The following is a 20,152-nucleotide window of genomic DNA, read 5'->3' as shown; positions in this document are numbered from 1 at the left end:
TTGTTCAGTGGTTTCAGTTCTCTCACTTCAAGCGTAACAGTTGCTCCGTTAGGATCTACTGTAGATGAGGGTGGACTGCTGAAATACCATCACACTTGGGTGTCCCATGGAAGCTGACCACTCACAGCCAGCTGATACTTAAAGAGTTTGCAGGAGGCCACTCGATACATTCTCAGGGATACATTTCCCAATCTCACACTACTGAGATTGTTAACAATGCCTCAGGGGCTGGCTGACTTCAAAATCTCAACAAGAGTACCACTTCTTAGACTGTATACTTGACCTGGCCAGATTCAACACCTCCCTGGAGCACTGACTACATACATACTAAGAGACAGAAGCTGGTGAAAGCCAATGCAGACTGTCTTTGTAGATACACAGGTCCCTTTGTATAGGCAAGCATACCCTTGATGAGAGAAATATTTAAAAAGATTGACTGTACATAAAACATGTATTTTATGAGACATACTTTACCTGAAATGCAAAGCCAGCTAATATTAGTGCAATGGTAAAGGAGATCACCACAAGGGTAAGAGTATAGTAAAAGACAGGGCAAATGTTGAAGCCCACTAATAACATGTTTGAAAACAAGTTGCATTGCAAATAGTATACTTAACAGTATTAGGGCTATAAGCTGCTGTAAGAGGAATTCCATCAGGTACTGTTGCTTGCTTTTCCCTCTCCTTCCTTCTCCATCTTCTCGGGAAAGTGTCAATCCGGCTCCCTTTAATACTTGCAAATAGGAAGCCGTCTTAAGGGAGCTGCTCTCTTGCCCCTTAGATCCCATATATAGTCATATCAATGGTCAAATGTCTGAGAGCAGCGAATCGCAGAGCAGATCCATAAAAAAAGATTGGGCATGCGGAAGGCCCTCTCCAAAAAAAGTATTGGATGTCCAAAGGAATTCAGTCGCCCCCCGTGAAAGTACATATTTGACAGGGCACAGTCAGGAAGAGCTTGCACTCCAGCTTAGCGTTCAGTTCGGCACAGACGCTCTTAGCCTCTCCTCTAGGTTTCTTTTGGGACTTTTGGTGCAGCCAAACAAACAATAAGCAGCCATGGATGCCATCAAGAAGAAGATGCAGATGCTCAAGCTCGACAAGGAGAATGCCTTGGACAGAGCTGAGCAGGCTGAGGGAGACAAGAAGGCAGCAGAGGACAGGAGCAAACAGGTCGGCAATTTATATGGAAAATCACTATGATCCATAGGAAAGGCAAATATCAATGGCTCTCTTTGGCGCTTTAAGAGCGAGTAAATGGATCAACTCCTCAAAATGGATATATTACCCGTGCGGATAATTTCGAATAAGGACGTTTAAATGAATCAAATTTGAGTTTTGGGATATTCTTTAAATCTTCATCTCTTCTGGTTGGATAGACTAATTGGTGACGTACAATTGTGTGAATATTTTAGGCTGTGCTTTAGTTATAATGTGAAATGATTTGAAAATCATAATCATGAATATCCTTATAAAATGCTAATATGTAAAAAAATGCTTTAATATCCTAGGTCCGTTTATTAACTGTTTGGATGTGTTGATAAACGTAATTCTTAATTTATATGCATGTGTAGTTAGAGGATGACATAAGAGAGTTGGAAAAGAAATTGCGTATTACCGAAGACGAAAGAGATAAAGTGGCTGAAGAGTTCCAAACTGCCGAGGAAAAGCTGCTGAGCGCTGAAGAGGTGGCCACGAAGGTATTTTTGTGAATTGCATGACATTTCCTAACTTTTCCCTCTCTCTCTCTTTCCCTGTCTGTCTCTGTCTGCGCTCTTGCGCCTTGTGCGCGTTCACGCCTTCTGTTTCTGCTACACACCTCTGTGAAACTATCCACAAAAAACACCTCAGCTCGAGGATGATTTGGTAGCTCTGCAGAAGAAGCTGAAGGGAACTGAGGATGAATTGGACAAGTACTCTGAGGCTCTTAAAGATGCCCAGGAGAAACTTGAACTGGCTGAGAAGAAAGCCGCCGACGTAAGTAAAAAGGGCATACAAAGTCACTATTCCTGCACTACACCGCTTTTATGCTTCACTTTTCCAATATACTGTCACAGATGTTAATGTGAATATAAAATGACTGTTGAACCTTAGTTGACTTATCTGTTCTCTTTCATTTTAAAATGACGTAATCAAGGTGGAACACACACATTGGGCCTACATAGCCAATAAAAGAGCAATCATTCTTTGAAATCACAATGTAAATATAGCTATTAGTGTGGTATTGTGGTATTAAACTGTCTGTTGATATTCAATAAAAAGATCAAAGTGATCACAAAAGTGCACAATTAATCAACGTAAAGAACGCAAGGAGCCTAAGCTATGTCGGCTATTGGGCCCTTATTTGGCCGTTCGCTAATAAGAATTAAAGATTCACAAGTCCTTATGAGGGGACATTTATGAGTGGAAACCGAGCTTGCTAAATGTGCAGCGTGAGAGCTAAGAGTCACTGTATACCTCCGGATAAATATAGCCTACTTCTTTATATGGTCAAGTTAGAGCTCAGATCTTGGGCTGTGTCCTGTTTTTTTTGCAATAGGATGAATCCGTTTTTCAAACTGTCTGTGTTTTCCACTTTTATCAACATAATTCGATTTCTGAATATAACCCAGAAGTCAGGCTCCTACATATTCACTCCAAACTGTTACTTTCATTCATCTGAAGAGACTAACTACTGAACTTTGTAGACATGGTGAAGTTAAATATGTATTTAGATATTGTTTTGACTTGAAGCCAACAATAGCCTACTGAATACAATTTAGCCTATACCAAGGAGTCTAACGCCAGTCTAGAAAAGCGAAACAGTCTCATTCTTTAATCACTTAAGATTAGGCTATTTGTTCTTTTTATGTAGCCTATATATGCCCTTTATAAAGATAAAGATTATTTTCATGTTCAACTGATGTTGAAATAGTTTTAAATGTGTCTTTTGCAATCCCCCTAAAGTAAAATCTAATACCCGTTCAGAAAATTACTTGGTCAAAACAACTTAATCTGACGATATTTAGTTGAGTACATTTCTTATCGACCTAGAAATAACCGACTCGCTCGATTCTTTTTGTATTTTCTAAAAAGGATTTCTGTCCTGTGTACTGCCTATTGTGACCAGTAGAGTATGCTGTCCATCTGCAGAAGAAGCCCAAGGAGCGCTCGCTCGTCTTAATAACTAGGCGTGCCCTACAAATAACGCAGCATATGTTTTATTAGAGCACGTTTTTATATTTACAAAAGAAACACAAAACCGTAAATAAACATAAAGGTGCGCTCTTTTGATGCTATTTTGTTTACATGCAACAGGGCTTGTCTATAAAAGCATTGCTCCTTCCGGTGCATGGATTGCAAGTTGTTTTCTGGTGGTGCGTCCTCAGAGAACCAGCACACCGCACAGTGTCTCTCTACACATTCCAGGGTATAGTTGCGCCCATGACCATTCCAACTAAAGTATAAAACCGAGGTCTTCGTTAGGCGGTACAATGGCGGGTGTTTCATCGCTGGAGGCAGTCAAACGAAAAATTAAATCTTTGCAAGGACAGGCAGACAGTGCTGAAGCAAGAGCTGAGAGACTTCAGAGAGAGTTGGGCTTGGAGAGGAAAACCCGAGAATCAGTAAGCATTTTAAAAATAGATTGTGTTCACTCATAATGTAGGTATAGAAATTCGTTATTTATGAGTTACATTTTATCTTGTGAAACACATGCATACCTAGGTTAAATTAGTGGAGCTTCAAGTGGTAGACTCAACACTGACATTGCGGTAACAGGAAATTATGACACCCCGCTGGGCTGTTTTCTAGCCAGCTTAATGTGAATGCTCAACAGATAATGAGCTTTCAGCGTATTTGATTGTTTAGTAGTAGGCTAGACCACAGTAGCCTAGTTTCAGACGAGAGAGCTGAGCCGTTTTTCTCGCCATTCATTTGACACTGATGCTGGTTTTATGTTATCCTCATAACTCAGAACATGCTGCTGTATACTAAACTTTACAGTTAAAGCAACTGTAGGCCCTAAAGTATTTTTAGGTTCAGAGTTGTCACATTGAAACATGCGTTGCTACAAGCTATGCAGCGCAACAAGTGCTTGAAGTTTGTATACTCTTATCACTTATTTGGTAAATGTAGTTTGCCTTGAGATGGAAAAGCGTTTTTGCATATTAAAAACAGTTGAAGACCAGCCTAGTTATTTCAGTTGGTGACAAGGCAGCAGCCATAGACACAGGAAATACCTCGTCGTGCATAATTAGGCTTCACTATTTGTTTATGAACAGTCGTTGATGCAGTCAATTTAAACCCGTATTAGAGTAGGTAGGTTTTTTTTTAAGCAAACATGGGATTATGGGTGGACCACCGATCAACCGATAAATGCATGTCCATGTGACTTGCTATCTTAGTTCCTCTATTGTCATTGAAGTCGAATGCACTTTGACCTGATCATACTTGAAGGTGTTCATGTACCAAAAGTGTAAACAGTGGGTTACCAGGGAAGCAAGGTAACTGTGAAGAATAATCATATAAACCTTGTGAAATACTATATCCTTTAATATCAACAGTAAATAGATGACTGCCTTGTTTTAAATCTTAAATATATAAAGATTTATTTCATTACCTAATCACCCTGTTTGTGTGTGTGGCCTTTGACCATGTAATTGTCTCAGGTCGTTCATTACAGCCAGCTCCTTGTAAATGTTCTCTCAGGGGCCTAGTGACAAGGCCAGGTATTTTGCCCCTTGTTAATCTTGTTAGCCTGGGGCAATGCCATTTCACACCATGTGTGTGTTTGTGAGGGAGGGAGGGTGTGCTCTCAGACAGAAGGATCCTCTAGGGATACCATGCTTTACCTCCCAACAATTGTTACTACAGTACTTGCAAATATATTCTTTTAAACAGGGCACCTACTCGCCCTTAATGAAACACGGCACAGAGACAAATGACTGGCATTCTTAACAATGTATTTTGTGTCTACATTACAGCACATATCTGTTTGTAATGTCTATTGTTTCATGAAACGCATATGTGTAAAATACGTACGTATCTCCGTCTCAGTGTTTCCTTCCAGCTCCTCTGACTTGGTTCCTGTGTTCTGCTGTCCCTAGGCTGAGAGCGATGTCGCTTCCCTTAACAGACGCATCCAGCTGGTTGAGGAGGAGTTGGATCGTGCACAGGAGCGTCTGGCTACTGCTCTGACCAAGCTGGAGGAGGCTGAGAAGGCTGCTGATGAGAGCGAGAGGTGGGCACTTGTGGCTTCAGATCAGGCATTAGGACTTCCGATCCACTTTGCGTTCATGTTATTGTGTTTCTCAGTGAAAAGCCATCGGGGGGGGGGGGCAGCTTTCAGACTCGGGGCATCACCGACAATACTGACCCGACACGAGCTGTGTCTGCACAGACAAGGAGATCTTTAAATAAACAGGCCATGTGCCTGTTTTCAGTTATTTGTTTGGCGTATCAACAGCCTTCTGTATGGCTGGGCCCAGATCTCGGGTAGCACAGTAGTTTTGGTTAGAACAGACACTGTGTAGATGAACTTTATTTATCATGTCACAGCAGCTGAAATAAAATGTACATCTCAAGGATCGATGTAAAATATTAATAATTAAGGCATAGGCTGTCACTGCTACTGCAGTCTCACTCCTCAATGCCACAACAAAGCCATTTGTCCTAGGCTGATGGAAGCTCACCTAGGCTGTTATCTCTTTGACTGGTGACCTGTATAGCGATCTTTGTTTTGGACTCCTGATGTCTTCTGACTGTTTGTTCCCCCCCACACACGCACACACACAGAGGCATGAAGGTTATTGAGAACAGGGCCATGAAGGATGAGGAGAAGATGGAGCTGCAGGAGATCCAGCTGAAGGAGGCCAAGCACATCGCTGAGGAGGCCGACCGCAAATACGAGGAGGCAAGTCTCACAGTTGTTGGCAGGTGGCCAGACACTTATCTCTACAGTGAAGCCCCCCCACAACCAGCATAGCCAAACATGGTAGTCCCTACCAGCACTGCCACACACACACACACAGTGACTCAGTCTATGCTGTAAATTGGATGTGCAAACATGTTCTTGTTATACTCTTTGACCTAACCCATTCCATATAGCTTGTGTTTGCATACTGTATGTGTGCACACATGAAAGTGTGTGTGTGTGTGGTACTAACACCTGTTGTCTGCTGTACCTAAAGGTTGCCCGTAAGCTGGTCATCATTGAGAGTGACCTGGAGCGTACAGAGGAGCGTGCTGAGCTCTCAGAAGGGTAAGTCTGTTCCCTGCCACACCAAAACACAACTTAATAACCTGCATGGACTGTATTGTATACTAAACATGCTCAACTCTAACACATTAAGGCCTGAATGCAAAGCTTGACAGTTTTGTTTACTCTTCTTACTGCATGTACGTACAGTCAGTCTTTTGTTTTGAATGGCCTGTCATTCACCATGCCCACTAACAGACGGATACGAAGAGCAGAGGACGAGCTAAGAGTTTTGGAACAGTGCTTTAAATCACTAACCGCCTCCGAAGCAAAGGTACTACAGGCTACCCTACTCTGTTAGATTTAACCTCCGACATGCCTTTCGAGATGTTCATTCGGTGAATGAAGCTTCTCTTTCTTTCTTGCTCTGCTTGTCTACCTTTTTTACTCGTTTTTTTGCTCTCACGCCTGGGCTATCCTAGACACTTGCATCTCTAACATGGCAGGAATGTTGCATGAATGACATCTCCAACCAAAAAGTACATTTAAAACATGATCAAATATGCTTTTGCAAATGAATGCTCACTGGCATTAATTTTCAAATGAAGTCTTTGTAGAGGTCACCTTTTTACTTGTCACATTCCTGCTCTGTTGGGGCACTTTGGGCTCCCTCTCCTTTAAAATCCTGTAGTTCTTATTTGTTTTGTTTCTTCTCCCTTTTTTTGCTGTCTACCCCTCATGTACCATGTCCGTTTCTTCTTGGTCCCTCTATCCTTCATTTCTTACCCTTTTGTCCGACCTCATTCTCCTACCCTCTGCACTCCCCCCCCCCCCCCCCCCCCCCCCCCATCTAAAACGCCAGCAAATGCTCTGAGCTTGAGGAAGAGTTGAAAACTGTGACCAACAACCTGAAGTCACTGGAGGCCCAGGCTGAGAAGGTAGGTGACCGTCCAGGCCAGAGCATGCTGTCCAGACCTACAGCACCATAGCTGTCGTGTGTATCAGTAACGGAGGGAGCACGGACAACCATTCCAGCCTATTAGAAGACAGTTATGATTGCATGAATGGACGCTGGACAGAATAAATGTGTATGAAATGATGCTATGTTGCCACAGTTTCACAACAGTCCTAGCAGTCTGTCAAAGAGCCAGCAGACCCATATGTGGGTATACTCTTAAACTCTGTCCCTTTTTTTGGTCTACAGTACTCCCAGAAGGAGGACAAATACGAGGAGGAGATCAAGGTCCTGACAGACAAGCTGAAGGAGGCAAGTGTCACAACGCCTCGTTTGAGCACCCTGGCCAGAGGCCAGTAGGTGCCATGTCAGGATGTGTGAATTGAAGACTTCCTGTTACAACTTTTTCTCTCTACCATAGGCTGAGACTCGTGCTGAGTTCGCTGAGAGGTCTGTAGCCAAGCTTGAGAAGACCATTGATGATTTGGAAGGTATGATTTTCTTGATGTTCATTTCACTAATAAACCTTTAGTCTGTTTTTTCAAATGAAGATTACAGTTAGGTGTCAGTCGGTCTCATTCATTGCCAGAGGGAAAGTTATTTTAGAAATCCATCAACACAGGGATTAAAGTGCCCTCGATTCCCTTTGCTCAAATGTATTCTTCCTCTAATTTCTGTCACTATGACTTCTTATTTACTTGATACTGAGGAATCTGTGCATTTCTAGCCTTGCCACTTTCTGGTGTAACGTTTCCTCCCTTTCTGTTTTCCACGTGTCTCTTCCTCTTTCTGTACACATCTCTGTCCTGCCATGCTGGGGACTTGGATGCTCCACCCTTCCACCCCTTCACATTCACCCCTCCACCCCAACCCCATCCCCCGCTCCCCACCCCATCCTGTGCACCTGGTCTTGGCCCCAATAGATGAGTTGTATGCCCAGAAACTGAAGTACAAGGCCATCAGTGAGGAGCTGGACCACGCCCTCAACGACATGACCTCCATGTAATTTGTCACCTCATACCTGTGTGCCTGTCCCCCTCCTGCATCTTCCCTCCTCCCCACGTTCCAGCCATCACACCCCCCCCTGTTTCCTATGTTGTTCTCTGCCTACTGTGTTCCTATGATCCACCTTCTGTTTCTATTCATAAAGACCATATGGTTCACTCGCAGCTCATTTATATACTCACTGAGGATAGTCTTAAAAGGAGACCTACTGTATGTAGTAGTCCTTGGCCCTATTCATAGTGATTTCCTCTTTCACACTTGTTCATGTAGTTGGAAGGACTTTGTTTACTGCAGAATGATTTTGTCCATACAGTATGAACCTATAGTCTTGTTTTTTATGAGCAGAAAACAGCATGGAGATAGAGGACCTCCTATTTTTTCATTTAAAATTTACTTTTCATAACCTTTTGTATTACTTTTTACTGCAAGCAAAAAGTAATAAGTTAATTTTTGTGAGTTCTTGTGATTACAAAATAAAAAATACATAATATTTATTGCAAAATATTAATCTTAATATTTTGGCAACCGTTAAACTAAGACTGCAAGGTGTCTGTTGAAATGCAGTAGATTGTGTGGAGCATTTAAATGATTTTCAAGAATTTGAGTGCCAATTTGTTCTTCAGCGTTTCTTCTTTGTACCTTTTATCAAGTGTAGCTCATGCTCACTTGTTTACTACTAACAAGGTCTACTTCTTGTCCGCAGAAGAAAGGCCCATGTGTGCTTCTTGAAGTCCCTTTGTGCTCAGTCATAATCCCAGTTGAAGTTGAACTTTAAATCTCGTTGATCTGGAGAGTTGACTTCTTGGATTTTGTCCCATGCCCCATTGGGCATGCATAAGTCCAACTTAAGTTTCAGAGATGATGTATGAGCAGCACCACTTAGATCGAAGCTGTTGGGTCAAGTGCTGCTCCTCATGACTCCTCAAAGGTCTTCATGTGATCAGAGGTTTGGTCCAGATTTTCTTGTGTGTTTTGAGATAGTTGCTCTAGATGTCTCTACTGGACAGTGCATTACAGTAGAGCATTGTGGTTTACTGAAGCTTGTCCAGTGTGCCGTGGCTTCAGATCACTGGTGTGATGTTGCACCTGCAGCTGTCCACATACCTCCCAGTAGTCCTCTGGTTCACTGTACCTCTTCTCTTCTACACAGATAAATTGTTTACACGTCATCAAAGAAGCCTCCTGCCGGCTGAGCGGCATCTGTCTGCACTCTCCAGCCTTTTCTCTGTTTCCCTCCCCCTCTCTGTCCTTGCTTTCCTTTACTCCCTGTGTTTTCCCCTTCATGTCAACGTTGCATATCCCATCTCTTGTACAGAACCTTTGAATCTTTCTGCGTTGTGTAAAAATAAACTTCCTTCCTTCTATGTAAGATGTATCTCCTTTATTCTGTCTTTTCTTTGTTTTTCATTTCACTAGGTTGAAAACTTAATCCAAAACCATGCACAACTTCAGAACTTCAGAACTAAGCCTAATCTGAACTAATGTTTAATTGCACTTAAAACTGTAGTTTCTGATTTCTAATGGTTATATGGCCAGCATAGAAATGTGTTGTGTGAATAATTCAACAGATAGAGTAAGCAGAAGGTTTTTTGTCATTGTTGGAGAGGGTAGTTGTAGGAAGGGGTGTAAAGAGGGGCAGAAGAGTGTTATATTTTCAACCGAAAGTAGTCATTACTCCATATATGCTAAAGATGATGGTATGAAGGACTTTATGTTCATTTCTGAAATGCAAATGTTTTCAACATTATTTGCTTTCCTTGTACCAGTGTTCAAGTGATGGTCAAGTTCCCAAATGTATCACATAATTACACCATAAATCAGTCAATCGTGAGAATTAAGGATGGATTATTACTGTATACCATACAATAAATGTGAATCCCTACATGATGCGGAACATGTCATTCGTGTACTACCTGAATGAGCACTGACTGAATGCAAAACTACTGCACTGTTCCTTCAAAATCTAAACTTAACACATTTATAGTTGATTAGGTATAAATAAATGACTTGCAAGAGTTTGCCAATTTAACTTTTGTTAAATCTTGTTTTGTTAAATCTTATTTGGACATATATATATGTTTTAAAGTGGTTGTTGTTGTGCATGCATTGTTCTGATGACTGGCTAATCCTGTTTTTTTGTTGTTGGTGCTTTCTAACTAACAGAGAAACTCTCACATGCTAAAGAAGAGAACCTTGATATGCACCAGATGTTGGACCAGACTCTCATGGAACTGAATAATATGTGAAAGTTTAGTTTCCTCTTCAGTTTTGGCTTTTTGTACTTGCACCTCGCTTGCCATGAACCTCCTTCCATTCCACGCCAATGGTGGAGACCAAACATCCAGATGCTTCTTTCTATTGCACCATACTGCCTTCAGTGAAACTCAACATGGGAGCAAGACTGAAGGAAAGGTACAACATTTCCTTAACAAAGCCCTAAATGAGAAACGCTTTTGTTATTTTGCTGATGTATACCTGCAATGATGTCAGCATTTTGTAGTCAAGTATAGTAAAATAAATGTGACAAGTGATCAGGGGAAATTGTGCCATTTGTTAAATAGGTTGTTTTGACCTGTGTCTGGTGGATTGAAGGTAATTCATCTGGTGCATACCCATTCCATCCTGATTAAACGCACACCATGCATTTCCAACTAAGACAAAGTGGAAAAATGTAGCACTTATTTCAATCTCGCATCACAAATGTGATTGTGAAAGATGTCAGGTTTTTAAAACCATCTATTGACTGGTGCTTCTGTGTTGTCAAATAGTTTCAAGGAAAGAGTAGGAAATTCATTTTTTTCTTATTGTAAAGTCCAAAACTCATTTTGTTTATTTTTTCATTTGTCTTGTTTGGTGCCAGTATGATACCCTGACTAGAAAGGGATCTGTCTACATGCCCAAGTATATTTATTTTTCTTTTGAGCCTGAAACTCATTACAAATTGTATGCCAACATCATCTTGCTAATGCATTCATATTCTTATTTTTTGGTGAAACCATAGTTCGAAATTTTTTCATCTTGTCTTAAGTATGATTTCCGTCATATTTGGTTGTGCCTTGTTTTTATTATTTTTATTAAATGTAGATGTAAGTGTATATCATATCTGAAATAAAAAGTCAATTAAATACAGATTTAAAAAAATAATAAAATCGCACAGTTTGAGATTGTATAACTGGTGGCCTATTTTTGTTTCATGCAATTATATGTCTAAACTTGAACAAGTGCAATTGCTTTGCACTGTATTGAATAGGCTTCATAGTTCTAGCCCGTTCAACGTTTTCAGGCTTTTTAGGTTAAAGGCAATGGCGACTCTTATCCAGTAGGTAGGCTACTGTAGCAGAAAGTTACCCACAGTTCAGTGTGTTTTACCATAACAAATTGATACTCATCCAGCTTTATTACATTTACTCTGTTCCTTCTGGCTCAGTCAAAGTCTTAGATTTGCAGAGGTGGGGGAGGGAATGAGTCACGAGATGGATCACTGTATCCAGTTTAAGTGTTTTGTCCTATTTGAATGATCCACATTGTATACTGCTAGCAATTTAGTGTAACCATAATTGTATACTGAATGCATCATATCCCAGACACAAGACAGAAGTTGTTAAAGCAAATGTAATGTGATACCTAAAGATCAAAATTAATTAGGAACTGTAGAGTTGACGCCAATCTGCACAAAATAAAATTTAAACAAACTCAGAAAAATTCTGCCCTCTATAGTGCCAGCAGGAAGTTAGCTCTGTCACAAGAGGAGGTTGTGCGGTTGAGGCTGTCAGATGTAAGTAGCATACAGTAACCAATAACAACAGCCTATACTTTATTTCTTACATTACAAGGGAGCGAAGAAAGGGGAGAGAATGTGTTGAAAAAACTAAATTCAAATGGTTGTAAATATGTAAGTCTCAACTCAAATGACGAGTTTTCAGTTTATTTCAATCAGTTAGCTGTAGCCTACTGACTCTTAAAAGGAAAAGCATCCAAAAATATCGGTTATTGATTAACTTTGTCTGACAAGCAGGAGGCAGGAAACGGATACGATCGTTTGCTGAAAACACAAACGTTTACTCAATTTTACAGGTTAGTAGTGAAAAACGCGACATTTGTTGCAATGTCGTGGCTACTTTATTTGCCACTAAAACGCGTCTGTACCAACTGTAAATCTAGTTTTACGCCGACCCTACGCAGTTATTCATCTTTGTGGACACCGCAAGCTCGATGCAAAACAAGGCTGTCAAAGCAAAGCTTTGTACGGCAGCGAAGACAGTTTTTTGTACGTCAATCTGTCACCATTTACAAATCCAGGTTTTGGATATTTGGAATCGGTACAGGCATAATCTTAGGGTTGGGTTTGAAATGTCATATTGACTTCAATGAAAGCTCGTGTGAGTATATAATTAATAATGACATGGGGAGGAAGTCTGGGAGATACCTTCCGGCGATTCAAGTAAGCCGGGACCTTGCTCGTCGGATAAAGGTAGGCCAGCAGGTATTTAGAGCATGTTTTGCTGTGTCTTTGTCACAAAATGATCGCCGTTAAGTCCAGTTGATAACTTTCAAAGTTCAATCTTACACTTTTTATTTTCTCTATGCCTGACAGGATGAAGTAGGGGCACCAGGACTAGTTGTTGGTGTGTCTGTCGATGGCACACAGGTCTGGTGTGAAGGTAAAGTAGGTGTCGCGGGGGAAGTGGGGTCATGGTTTATCTGCGTTCATTCTGGACATATCTAAAGCATATAGGGTTAAGTCATAGCACTTAACTCTTTCTCAGTATAGTAAGGCTATAGATAATACGGCTATAGATTAAGTACCTAACATGCCTAGCTAAAGTTTGGATGTTACAGGGCTTGGCTATGCTGACTTGGAGAACCGAGTACCATGCAGTCCAGAGACAGTACTGCGGATTGCTAGCATCAGTAAGCCCCTCACAACAGCTGCAGCAGCTCGTCTGTGCGAAGAGGGAAAGCTTGACCTGGATGCTCCAGTCCAGAAGTACGTCCCTGAGTTCCCCCAAAAACAGTTTGAGGGGGAAGATGTAAGTTTTAAGGGAACTTAAATGTCTGGAAAAAGGAAAGCTTCTTTAAAACAGTTGTTTGCTGGTCCTAGTTTATGGTTGTTGTTCGATCTCTGCATCATTATTTTCCTCGTTTTCCAGGTCACAATAACTCCAAGGATGATTCTGTCTCACCTGAGTGGCATACGGCACTATGAGAAGGACATCAAGAAAGTGAGAGAGGACAGGGAGAAGGCAAGACGACCTCTAAAGCAACCAGACAAAGAAGAGAAAAGCACAAAAGAAAACACAGAGGACACTAAGACAGAGGCCAGCTGTACCAAGCAGAACCAGAAGAAGAAGGAGTTTGAACAGGAGGAGTACTACCTGAAAGATGGCTTTGACAGTGTTATTCAAGCTTTGGATTTGTTCAAGTATGATCCTCTCGTTTTCAAACCTGGTAAGGTATGCCCCAAGAACAACTGCAGTCTTATGTCCATGTAATGGACAACCAATGGCTAGAAAAGTTATGCTGTTGTTGCTTTCAGGCACTACGTTTCTGTACTCGACCCATGCCTTCACCCTCCTCAGTGCTGTGGTGGAGCGGGCTGCAGGCCAGCGCTTCCTGGATCACATGATGAAGATGTTCAGGGAACTGGGCATGCTCAACACAGTACCAGATGAAAATGATCCCATCATCTATAATCGCTCAAGGTGATCAGCCACAATTTTTCTCTATAGCTACAGTATCTATCAAAAGTGAGTACACCCTTAAGTGAAAAATTGCAAATTGGGCCCAAAGTGTCAATATTTTGTCTGGCCACCATTATTTTCTAGCACTGCCTTAATCTTTTTGGGCATGGAGTTCACCAGAGCTTCACAGGTTGCCACTGGAGTCCTCTTCCACTCCTCCATGACGACATCACAGAGCTGGTGGATAGACCTTGCGCTACTCCATCATCCATTTGAGGATGCCCCACAGATGCTCAATAGGGTTTAGGTCTGGAAACATGCTTGGCCAGTCCATCACCTTTACCCTCAGCTTCTTGAGCATGGCCGTGGTCGTTTTGGAGGTGTGTTTGGGGTCGTTATCAGGTTGGAATACTGCCCTGCGGCCCAGTCTCCGAAGGTAGGGGATCATGCTCTGCTTCAATATGTCACAGTACATGTTGGCATTCATGGTTCCCTCAATGAACTGTAGCTCCCCGGTGCCGGCAGCACTCATGCAGCACTCATGCAGCCCCAGACCATGACACTTCCACCACCATGCTTGACTGTACGCAAGACACACTTGTCTTTGTACTCCTCACCTGGTTTTCGCACCATCTGAACCAAACAAGTTTATCTTGGTCTCATCAGACCACAGGACATGGTTCCAGTAATACATGTCCTTAGTCTGCTTGTCTTCAGCAAACTGTTTGCGGGCTTTCTTGTGCATCATCTTTAGAAGAGGCTTCCTTCTGGGACAAAAACCAATTTGATGCAGTGTGCGACGTATGGTCTGAGCACTGACAGGGTGACCCACCCCACCCCAAACTCATGCGTCTATTTCCTAAAGACAACCTTTGGATATGACGCTGAGCATGTGCACTCAACTTCTTTGGTCGACCATGGCGAGGCCTGTTCTGTGTGGAACCTGTCCTGTTAAACTGCTGTATGGTCTTGGCCACCGTGCTGCAGCTCAGTGTCAGGGTCCTGGCAATCTTCTTATAGCCTAGGCCATCGTAAAGCGTCATCATTCTGCTGGACCTTTCTGCGGCTTTTGATACGGTTAACCACCAGATCCTGCTCTCCAGACTCTCTGAGATGGGGATCACTGGCACTGCACTCCAGTGGATCTCATCCTACCTGTCGGGAAGATCATACCAGGTCTCCTGGGGAGGCAAAGTGTCAGACCCTCCCAGCACCACCTCCAGCTGAACCTTGTGTCAGCACCACCTCCAGCTGAACCTTGCCAAAACGGAACTTCTCATCATCCCGGCCAAACCCTCCATCTCCCACAACCTCTCAATCACCCTGGGATCTGCAACGGTGACCCCCTCATCCTCTGCCAGGAACCTTGGGGTTACCATGGATGACGAGCTCTCCCTCACGGCCCACATTGCTGCGGTCTCCCGGTCGTGTAGATTCGCCCTCTACAACATCCGGAAGATCAGGAGATACCTGTCTGAGCACTCCACCCAGCTGCTTGTCCAAGCAATGGTCCTCTCCAAGTTAGACTACTGCAACTCGCTGCTTGCCGGTCTCCCAGCATGCGCAACCCGCCCTCTTCAGAGGATTCAGAACGCAGCCTGGTCTACAATCTACCCAGACGCTCCCACGTTACCCCGCTCCTCATCTCCCTCCACTGGCTACCCATAACGGCCCGCATTAGATTCAAGACCCTGGTACTGACCTTCCGAGCAGTGAACGGGACTGCACCCGACTACATCAAGTCTCTCCTGCAGCCTTACACCCCCACCCGCCACCTACGGTCCTCTTCAGACAACCGCCTGGTGGTCCCACCGCTCAAGAACGCCCGGTCCCAACACAAGCTCTTCTCCTGCCTGGCCCCCCAGTGGTGGAATCACCTCCCCACCTCCATCAGAGACACAGACTGTCTCTCCACCTTTTAAGAGAAGGCTCAAGACGCACTTGTTCCGGGAGTACAACGGTACTTAGGAATGGTTTGTTAAACCCAACGCTAGTTTCCTCAAGGATCACAATGACTCTTGCTTAGACTGTTGCTCTTGTTGGTTAGTGGTAGCTGATTTAAACTGTTGTATTATATTTAATCCTATTTTTATTGCTTTCCTACAGGTACACTTGCACTTAGAGATTCATGTTGTGTATTGTCATTTGCTTAACTACATGCTCTTATGGTTTCTTCCCTTTAGCACTTATTTTTGCTTGTTCACAATGTGTACTTCTGTTTTTGGCTACCTGCAATGCTTTGGGGCTATCTTGTTGTTATTATCAGTGACCTATGCACTTTGTAAAGCTCTCTCTTGGTAGTCGCTTTGGATAAAAGCGTCTGCTAAATGAATAAATGTAAACGTAAAGCAAGTTGTAGAGCAACCATTATTTTTTTCAGATCCTCAGACAGTTCTTTGCCAAGTCCACTCCACTCCTGTGAAGCTCTGGTGAACTCCATGCCCAAGAAGATTAAGGCAGTGCCAGAAAATAATGGTGGCCACACAAAATATTGACACTTTGGGCCCAATTTGGACATTTTCATTTAGGGGTGTACTCACTTTTGCTGACAGCGGTTTAGACATTAATGTATGTGAGTTATTTTGAGGGGAAAGCAAATTTACACTGCTATACAAGCTGTACATTCACTTCTTTACATTGTAGCAAAGTGTCATTTTTTTTCAGTGTTGTCACAGGAAAAGATATAATAAAATATTTACAAAAAAGTGAGGGGTGTACTAACTTTTGTGAAATACTGTACATATCACTAACTTGGAATTACTGCATAGCAAATTGTTTCATGCAAAATGTCCACATTCACATGTTGACCGACTGTGGTGTTGTCATTGCAGGTTTTATCATTTCAGTAAGAAAGGGCGTATTGTGAACTGCCCGTACGTAGACAACTCCTACAAGTGGGCCGGAGGGGGCTTCCTCTCCACTGTGGGCGACCTGCTCATATTTGGAAATGCACTGCTCTACAGCTTCCAGTTGGCCCAGCTAAAGGACACGTCAGGCCTCCTGCCTGGCATCCTGCAGCCCCAGACAGCCACGGCCCTGTGGGCTCCTGTGGAAAAAACCGAGGCGAGCTGGGATAAAGATGGGCTGTACGCTCACGGCTGGCTGGTGGTAGAGAAGCTGCAGAAGTATGGCCTTTGCAGGAGACGTAGGCATTACGTGTCACATACAGGAGGTGCTGTAGGGGCTAGCAGTGTGCTGCTCATCCTGCCCAGTGAGCCCATGAGTGAGATAGCTGAAAGGCAGAGAGCTGCTCTCCCTCAGGGTGTCGTGGTGACAATCATAACTAACATGCAGTCAGTGGGACTCAACAGCACAGCACTGAAGATCGCCCATGAGTTTGACAAAGCCAGAGGTGTATGAGAATGTTGACTATACAGATTCTTACATCCACTGCCAAGTTCTCAGCAAGTCTTTTATCAGACATGTTTCATTGTGTTTTCATACAGCTTTTATATTTGTCTGCCTATGGCGTAATAAAACCCAATGGTCTACATGGTTGTGTTTGTTGAGTGACTAATGGAATTAAATCAGCTCTATCATCTATTACTGTAAATTATACCAGCCATAATGCCACTAGATGGAGTCAATGTACTTCCTCAAAAAAAGACTACTTATTTTTCATGTTAGTTTATTCAGTATTATTTTAATTTTCCTTCAGCAACCGGTGTAATTTTCCTCATTAGGAAGTATTAACACGTTACAAGCTCTTCAAGGGTAGAGTAAACAAACGTTTTATTTGATCATGCGTAAACACTTTTGTTGAATTCATATGACCAGTGAGACTGTAGCACCATCTAATGGTTGAGATTTAAAATACTATGCTAATAGTGAGCAGAAGTGTATGTACTGTCGTTTTGTGGAGTGTTGTTGTTTTGTAAAGGTTGCATGGCATGCTGGTTTTGGATGCTTTTATATAGGCCTTATTGGTCCCCTGATACATTATCTGAAGTCTCTTTCCCAAAATTCAGCCTTGGTGCAGAATTACAGCCACTATGAGCACAGTCCCACAATGAGCTTTCCTTAGAACATGCCATTTCTGTGTCTGTAGATTTAAATGCCATGAGAAGGAGAGAGGCGGGGCTAACTGCCGGTCGTTTGCAAGCCATGATGTCTCTCCAGGAAAAACCAATATGGCGCTAGCACGGTCGTAGCTCATTTTCTAAATTCTCTGGGCGGGCAAAGCAGAGAAAGGGGAGGTAACCTTTCCTCTTATGACGACATAAGAGGAACGTTTGAGCGTTTGAGCTTTTGTTTTCTCAAAGGCGGAGAAGAATACCCAGGGCTTGGTTTACACTTATCAAAGGCAGGCTAGGGGAACTCATATTAATGTTAAATAACCTCCTAAAGTGAGTGAAATTTTGTCATGGGACCTTTAACAGAAAATATACTTATATCTACTGTAGTTATACAGTAGTTACAATAACTGTACTGTACAATGATCAAATCATGGTGTTGGATGAAAGACACTGAATTTTATTAGTCTAATTACTTCTTTATAATTTATTTTGTAATAGAGCATACTATGTACATATTTTAGTGGCTCTACATTCATTGAATAGTAGAAAGAAATTATTTTTTATTTTACACAATCCTAAATAATTCCCTTCCATGCAAAATTGCATTATCTTAGACAAAAACTTTTACTGAAATGTGACTATCTGCAAATCTAAATAAAAAGAAATAAATATTGCCTAGCCATTTCACTGGGTGTCATTATGTTCCACTTTCTCATCCTCTCCACTATCTAATCAAAGCGTTCTATATCAGTGGCAAAATTCCCTTTGACACAAGACTAACTGATCCAAAGCACAATTTAATCCTGTTGGATTTCAGTTCAATATGTAACAGTATAGTAGGGTAAATCAAGTGACCAGTTAATGGGCTAGTGCCCATTAACTGAGTAAGAGCCTCCTCGGTCCTTTCCTCGGTCCCCTCTATGACCACACCGTCAGCAGCATCCAGACATAACTGTTCAAACCAGTATCCATGAGTCATTGGGCTGTCTCATGTAGAATGTTCCTAAACATCCTGGCATGACAGCAGCAATATCATACTCTGGGTTTCACTCTCCAGTACTGTTCAGTGTTTGGCTGCTGCTGGGGTTTGGTCCTCAGCACCCTCATGGAGAAACACACAATATACATACATACATATATATATATATATATATATATATCAGGCCCAGTGTTTGTAAAAAAAAAATAGAGAGTCTAATAGAATGTAAAGATACTATTCTACATAATAATACATTCATGAATAATCATGGACAACTTACTTGCATGCATAGTAGATCACAACTGCCAAGATGACTAGAAGGAGGAGGGCAACGATCACCACCGCAGCAACCAACCCTCTCTCTCCTACATTACCTGATGTGATAAGCAGCTGGAACTGTTCACATCGACTGCCTTTGTAGCTTTCACTGCAGCTGAGAAACACAGTGCTCAACCTTTCAGTATGAGATAGAAGAGGTAGGTTGTATATCCCTGGTGTTCCAGACCAAGGGGAAGTTGCATGTGTAAGTCCCAAGAGCCCACAGACAAGCATAGCCTGACATTTGTTCATGACAGTTCTGTGAGGTATGAGAAAATATTGATGTGGTATACAGAGTAACTTACACACACGAGAGTGTGTCCATAGAGGGGAGTTTGTAACATGTTCCCCCATTCATGCAATAGGAGGCTTCGAACTCATTACAGGGGTCTCCGTGATCTACAGAGAGCACAATGGTGGTAGTTATCACAGCAATTTATCAGTAATCAGTCTTTGTGGAAAGAAACAAAAGTAACCAAAGGTTTTAGTGTTCATTGTCATAATGTCATGTTTCACACCAACTCAGTAACACACTTCCTCATTAAAAAACAGCAAATGTGGTTTATTTACCTGCCATCATTGGACCGTCTTAAAGAATGCCTGTGTTTTATTATATCACCACCTGATGAGAAATCACATTTTCACCTGTTACAGTTCATCCCAATTATCTACAAAACAACATAGTGTTAGGCTTCTGCAATAAATACACAAAATATATGACAATGTATGTAGACAACTTACGATTTTTTTGTACTTAAATACTCAAGAGCTTATCATCCAGCCATAAACACAAACAAGGTTTGTTATTTTTCTTTACCAGGTTATGGAATCCTAGCTCCTTGTAGTTTGTTGCAGGTTCCAAAGGTGAGTCAGTATGAGTGTCTGAGGTATTTTCTGACAATTGCCTTTTTGTTGAACATCCAAAAGCATGAACATGTAGGCGTGTTTTTAGGAGCTAAAAAATGTTGTGATGGCTGTTTGTCCACATTGTAAATGGCATGTTAAATGTCAGGATTCTTTC

At 42.2% G+C, this 20,152-nt stretch overlaps 3 protein-coding genes across 12 annotated transcripts; 2 read left to right on the top strand and 1 right to left on the bottom strand.

Moving 5' to 3' along the window:
• The first annotated feature begins 930 nt into the window (after positions 1-930).
• On the top strand, positions 931-11,304 carry tpm1 (tropomyosin 1 (alpha)). Of its 5 annotated transcripts, none has more exons than XM_047034189.1 (10): positions 935-1,172; positions 1,574-1,699; positions 1,851-1,976; positions 5,087-5,220; positions 5,775-5,892; positions 6,170-6,240; positions 7,040-7,115; positions 7,382-7,444; positions 7,554-7,623; positions 10,301-11,304. In XM_047034189.1, the coding sequence occupies exons 1-10, from the start codon at positions 1,059-1,061 to the stop codon at positions 10,381-10,383; spliced, it is 981 nt and encodes a 326-aa protein (XP_046890145.1). In that variant the 5' UTR covers positions 935-1,058; the 3' UTR covers positions 10,384-11,304. The 5 variants fall into 5 exon arrangements, with proteins under 5 accessions (XP_046890144.1, XP_046890143.1, XP_046890145.1 ...); XM_047034186.1 differs by lacking the exons at positions 1,574-1,699; positions 10,301-11,304 and adding exons at positions 8,056-8,134; positions 9,288-9,501 and having other exon boundaries at positions 942-1,172; XM_047034188.1 differs by lacking the exon at positions 1,851-1,976 and having other exon boundaries at positions 931-1,172.
• A 581-nt stretch (positions 11,305-11,885) lies between these two features.
• lactb (lactamase, beta) lies at positions 11,886-17,309 on the top strand. 5 transcript variants are annotated; one of them, XM_047034156.1, is made up of 7 exons: positions 11,887-12,029; positions 12,153-12,620; positions 12,732-12,798; positions 12,977-13,167; positions 13,288-13,585; positions 13,674-13,839; positions 16,650-17,309. In XM_047034156.1, the coding sequence occupies exons 2-7, from the start codon at positions 12,243-12,245 to the stop codon at positions 17,176-17,178; spliced, it is 1,629 nt and encodes a 542-aa protein (XP_046890112.1). In that variant the 5' UTR covers positions 11,887-12,029; positions 12,153-12,242; the 3' UTR covers positions 17,179-17,309. The 5 variants fall into 5 exon arrangements, with proteins under 5 accessions (XP_046890113.1, XP_046890112.1, XP_046890115.1 ...); XM_047034157.1 differs by having other exon boundaries at positions 11,886-12,620; XM_047034159.1 differs by having other exon boundaries at positions 11,887-12,608; positions 12,977-13,124.
• Positions 17,310-18,270: 961 nt separating this feature from the next.
• Positions 18,271-20,048, bottom strand: LOC124476812 (pro-neuregulin-4, membrane-bound isoform-like). 2 transcript variants are annotated; one of them, XM_047034196.1, is made up of 5 exons: positions 19,949-20,048; positions 19,702-19,753; positions 19,437-19,530; positions 19,094-19,246; positions 18,271-18,936 (listed from the first exon to the last, which is right to left on the bottom strand). In XM_047034196.1, the coding sequence occupies exons 2-5, from the start codon at positions 19,709-19,711 to the stop codon at positions 18,867-18,869; spliced, it is 327 nt and encodes a 108-aa protein (XP_046890152.1). In that variant the 5' UTR covers positions 19,712-19,753; positions 19,949-20,048; the 3' UTR covers positions 18,271-18,866. The 2 variants fall into 2 exon arrangements, with proteins under 2 accessions (XP_046890152.1, XP_046890151.1); XM_047034195.1 differs by having other exon boundaries at positions 19,873-20,019.
• Between the last annotated feature and the right edge of the window lie 104 nt (positions 20,049-20,152).

Source organism: Hypomesus transpacificus, chromosome 14, assembly GCF_021917145.1.
Source record: "Hypomesus transpacificus isolate Combined female chromosome 14, fHypTra1, whole genome shotgun sequence".
Taxonomy (NCBI): Eukaryota; Metazoa; Chordata; class Actinopteri; order Osmeriformes; family Osmeridae; genus Hypomesus; species Hypomesus transpacificus.
The sequence above is the reverse complement of the archived record's forward strand: the minus strand, read 5'-3'. Positions and strand labels throughout refer to the sequence as shown.

Bases quoted from the DNA above. Each gene is read 5' to 3' on its own strand.
- tpm1 (XM_047034189.1), top strand. From the start codon at position 1,059: ATGGATGCCATCAAGAAGAAGATGCAGATGCTCAAGCTCGACAAGGAG. The intron at 5,221-5,774 runs GTGGGCACTTGT...GCACACACACAG, and splicing joins GCTGCTGATGAGAGCGAGAG to AGGCATGAAGGTTATTGAGA. The intron at 7,445-7,553 runs GCAAGTGTCACA...TCTCTACCATAG, and splicing joins TGACAGACAAGCTGAAGGAG to GCTGAGACTCGTGCTGAGTT.
- lactb (XM_047034157.1), top strand. From the start codon at position 12,243: ATGTCGTGGCTACTTTATTTGCCACTAAAACGCGTCTGTACCAACTGT. The intron at 12,621-12,731 runs GTATTTAGAGCA...TATGCCTGACAG, and splicing joins GGATAAAGGTAGGCCAGCAG to GATGAAGTAGGGGCACCAGG. The intron at 12,799-12,976 runs GTAAAGTAGGTG...TGGATGTTACAG, and splicing joins CACACAGGTCTGGTGTGAAG to GGCTTGGCTATGCTGACTTG.
- LOC124476812 (XM_047034196.1), bottom strand. The intron at 19,247-19,436 runs GTAAGTTACTCT...TGTGTTTCTCAG, and splicing joins ATGGACACACTCTCGTGTGT to CTGCAGTGAAAGCTACAAAG. The intron at 18,937-19,093 runs GTAAGTTGTCCA...TTTCTCCATGAG, and splicing joins GTGATCTACTATGCATGCAA to GGTGCTGAGGACCAAACCCC.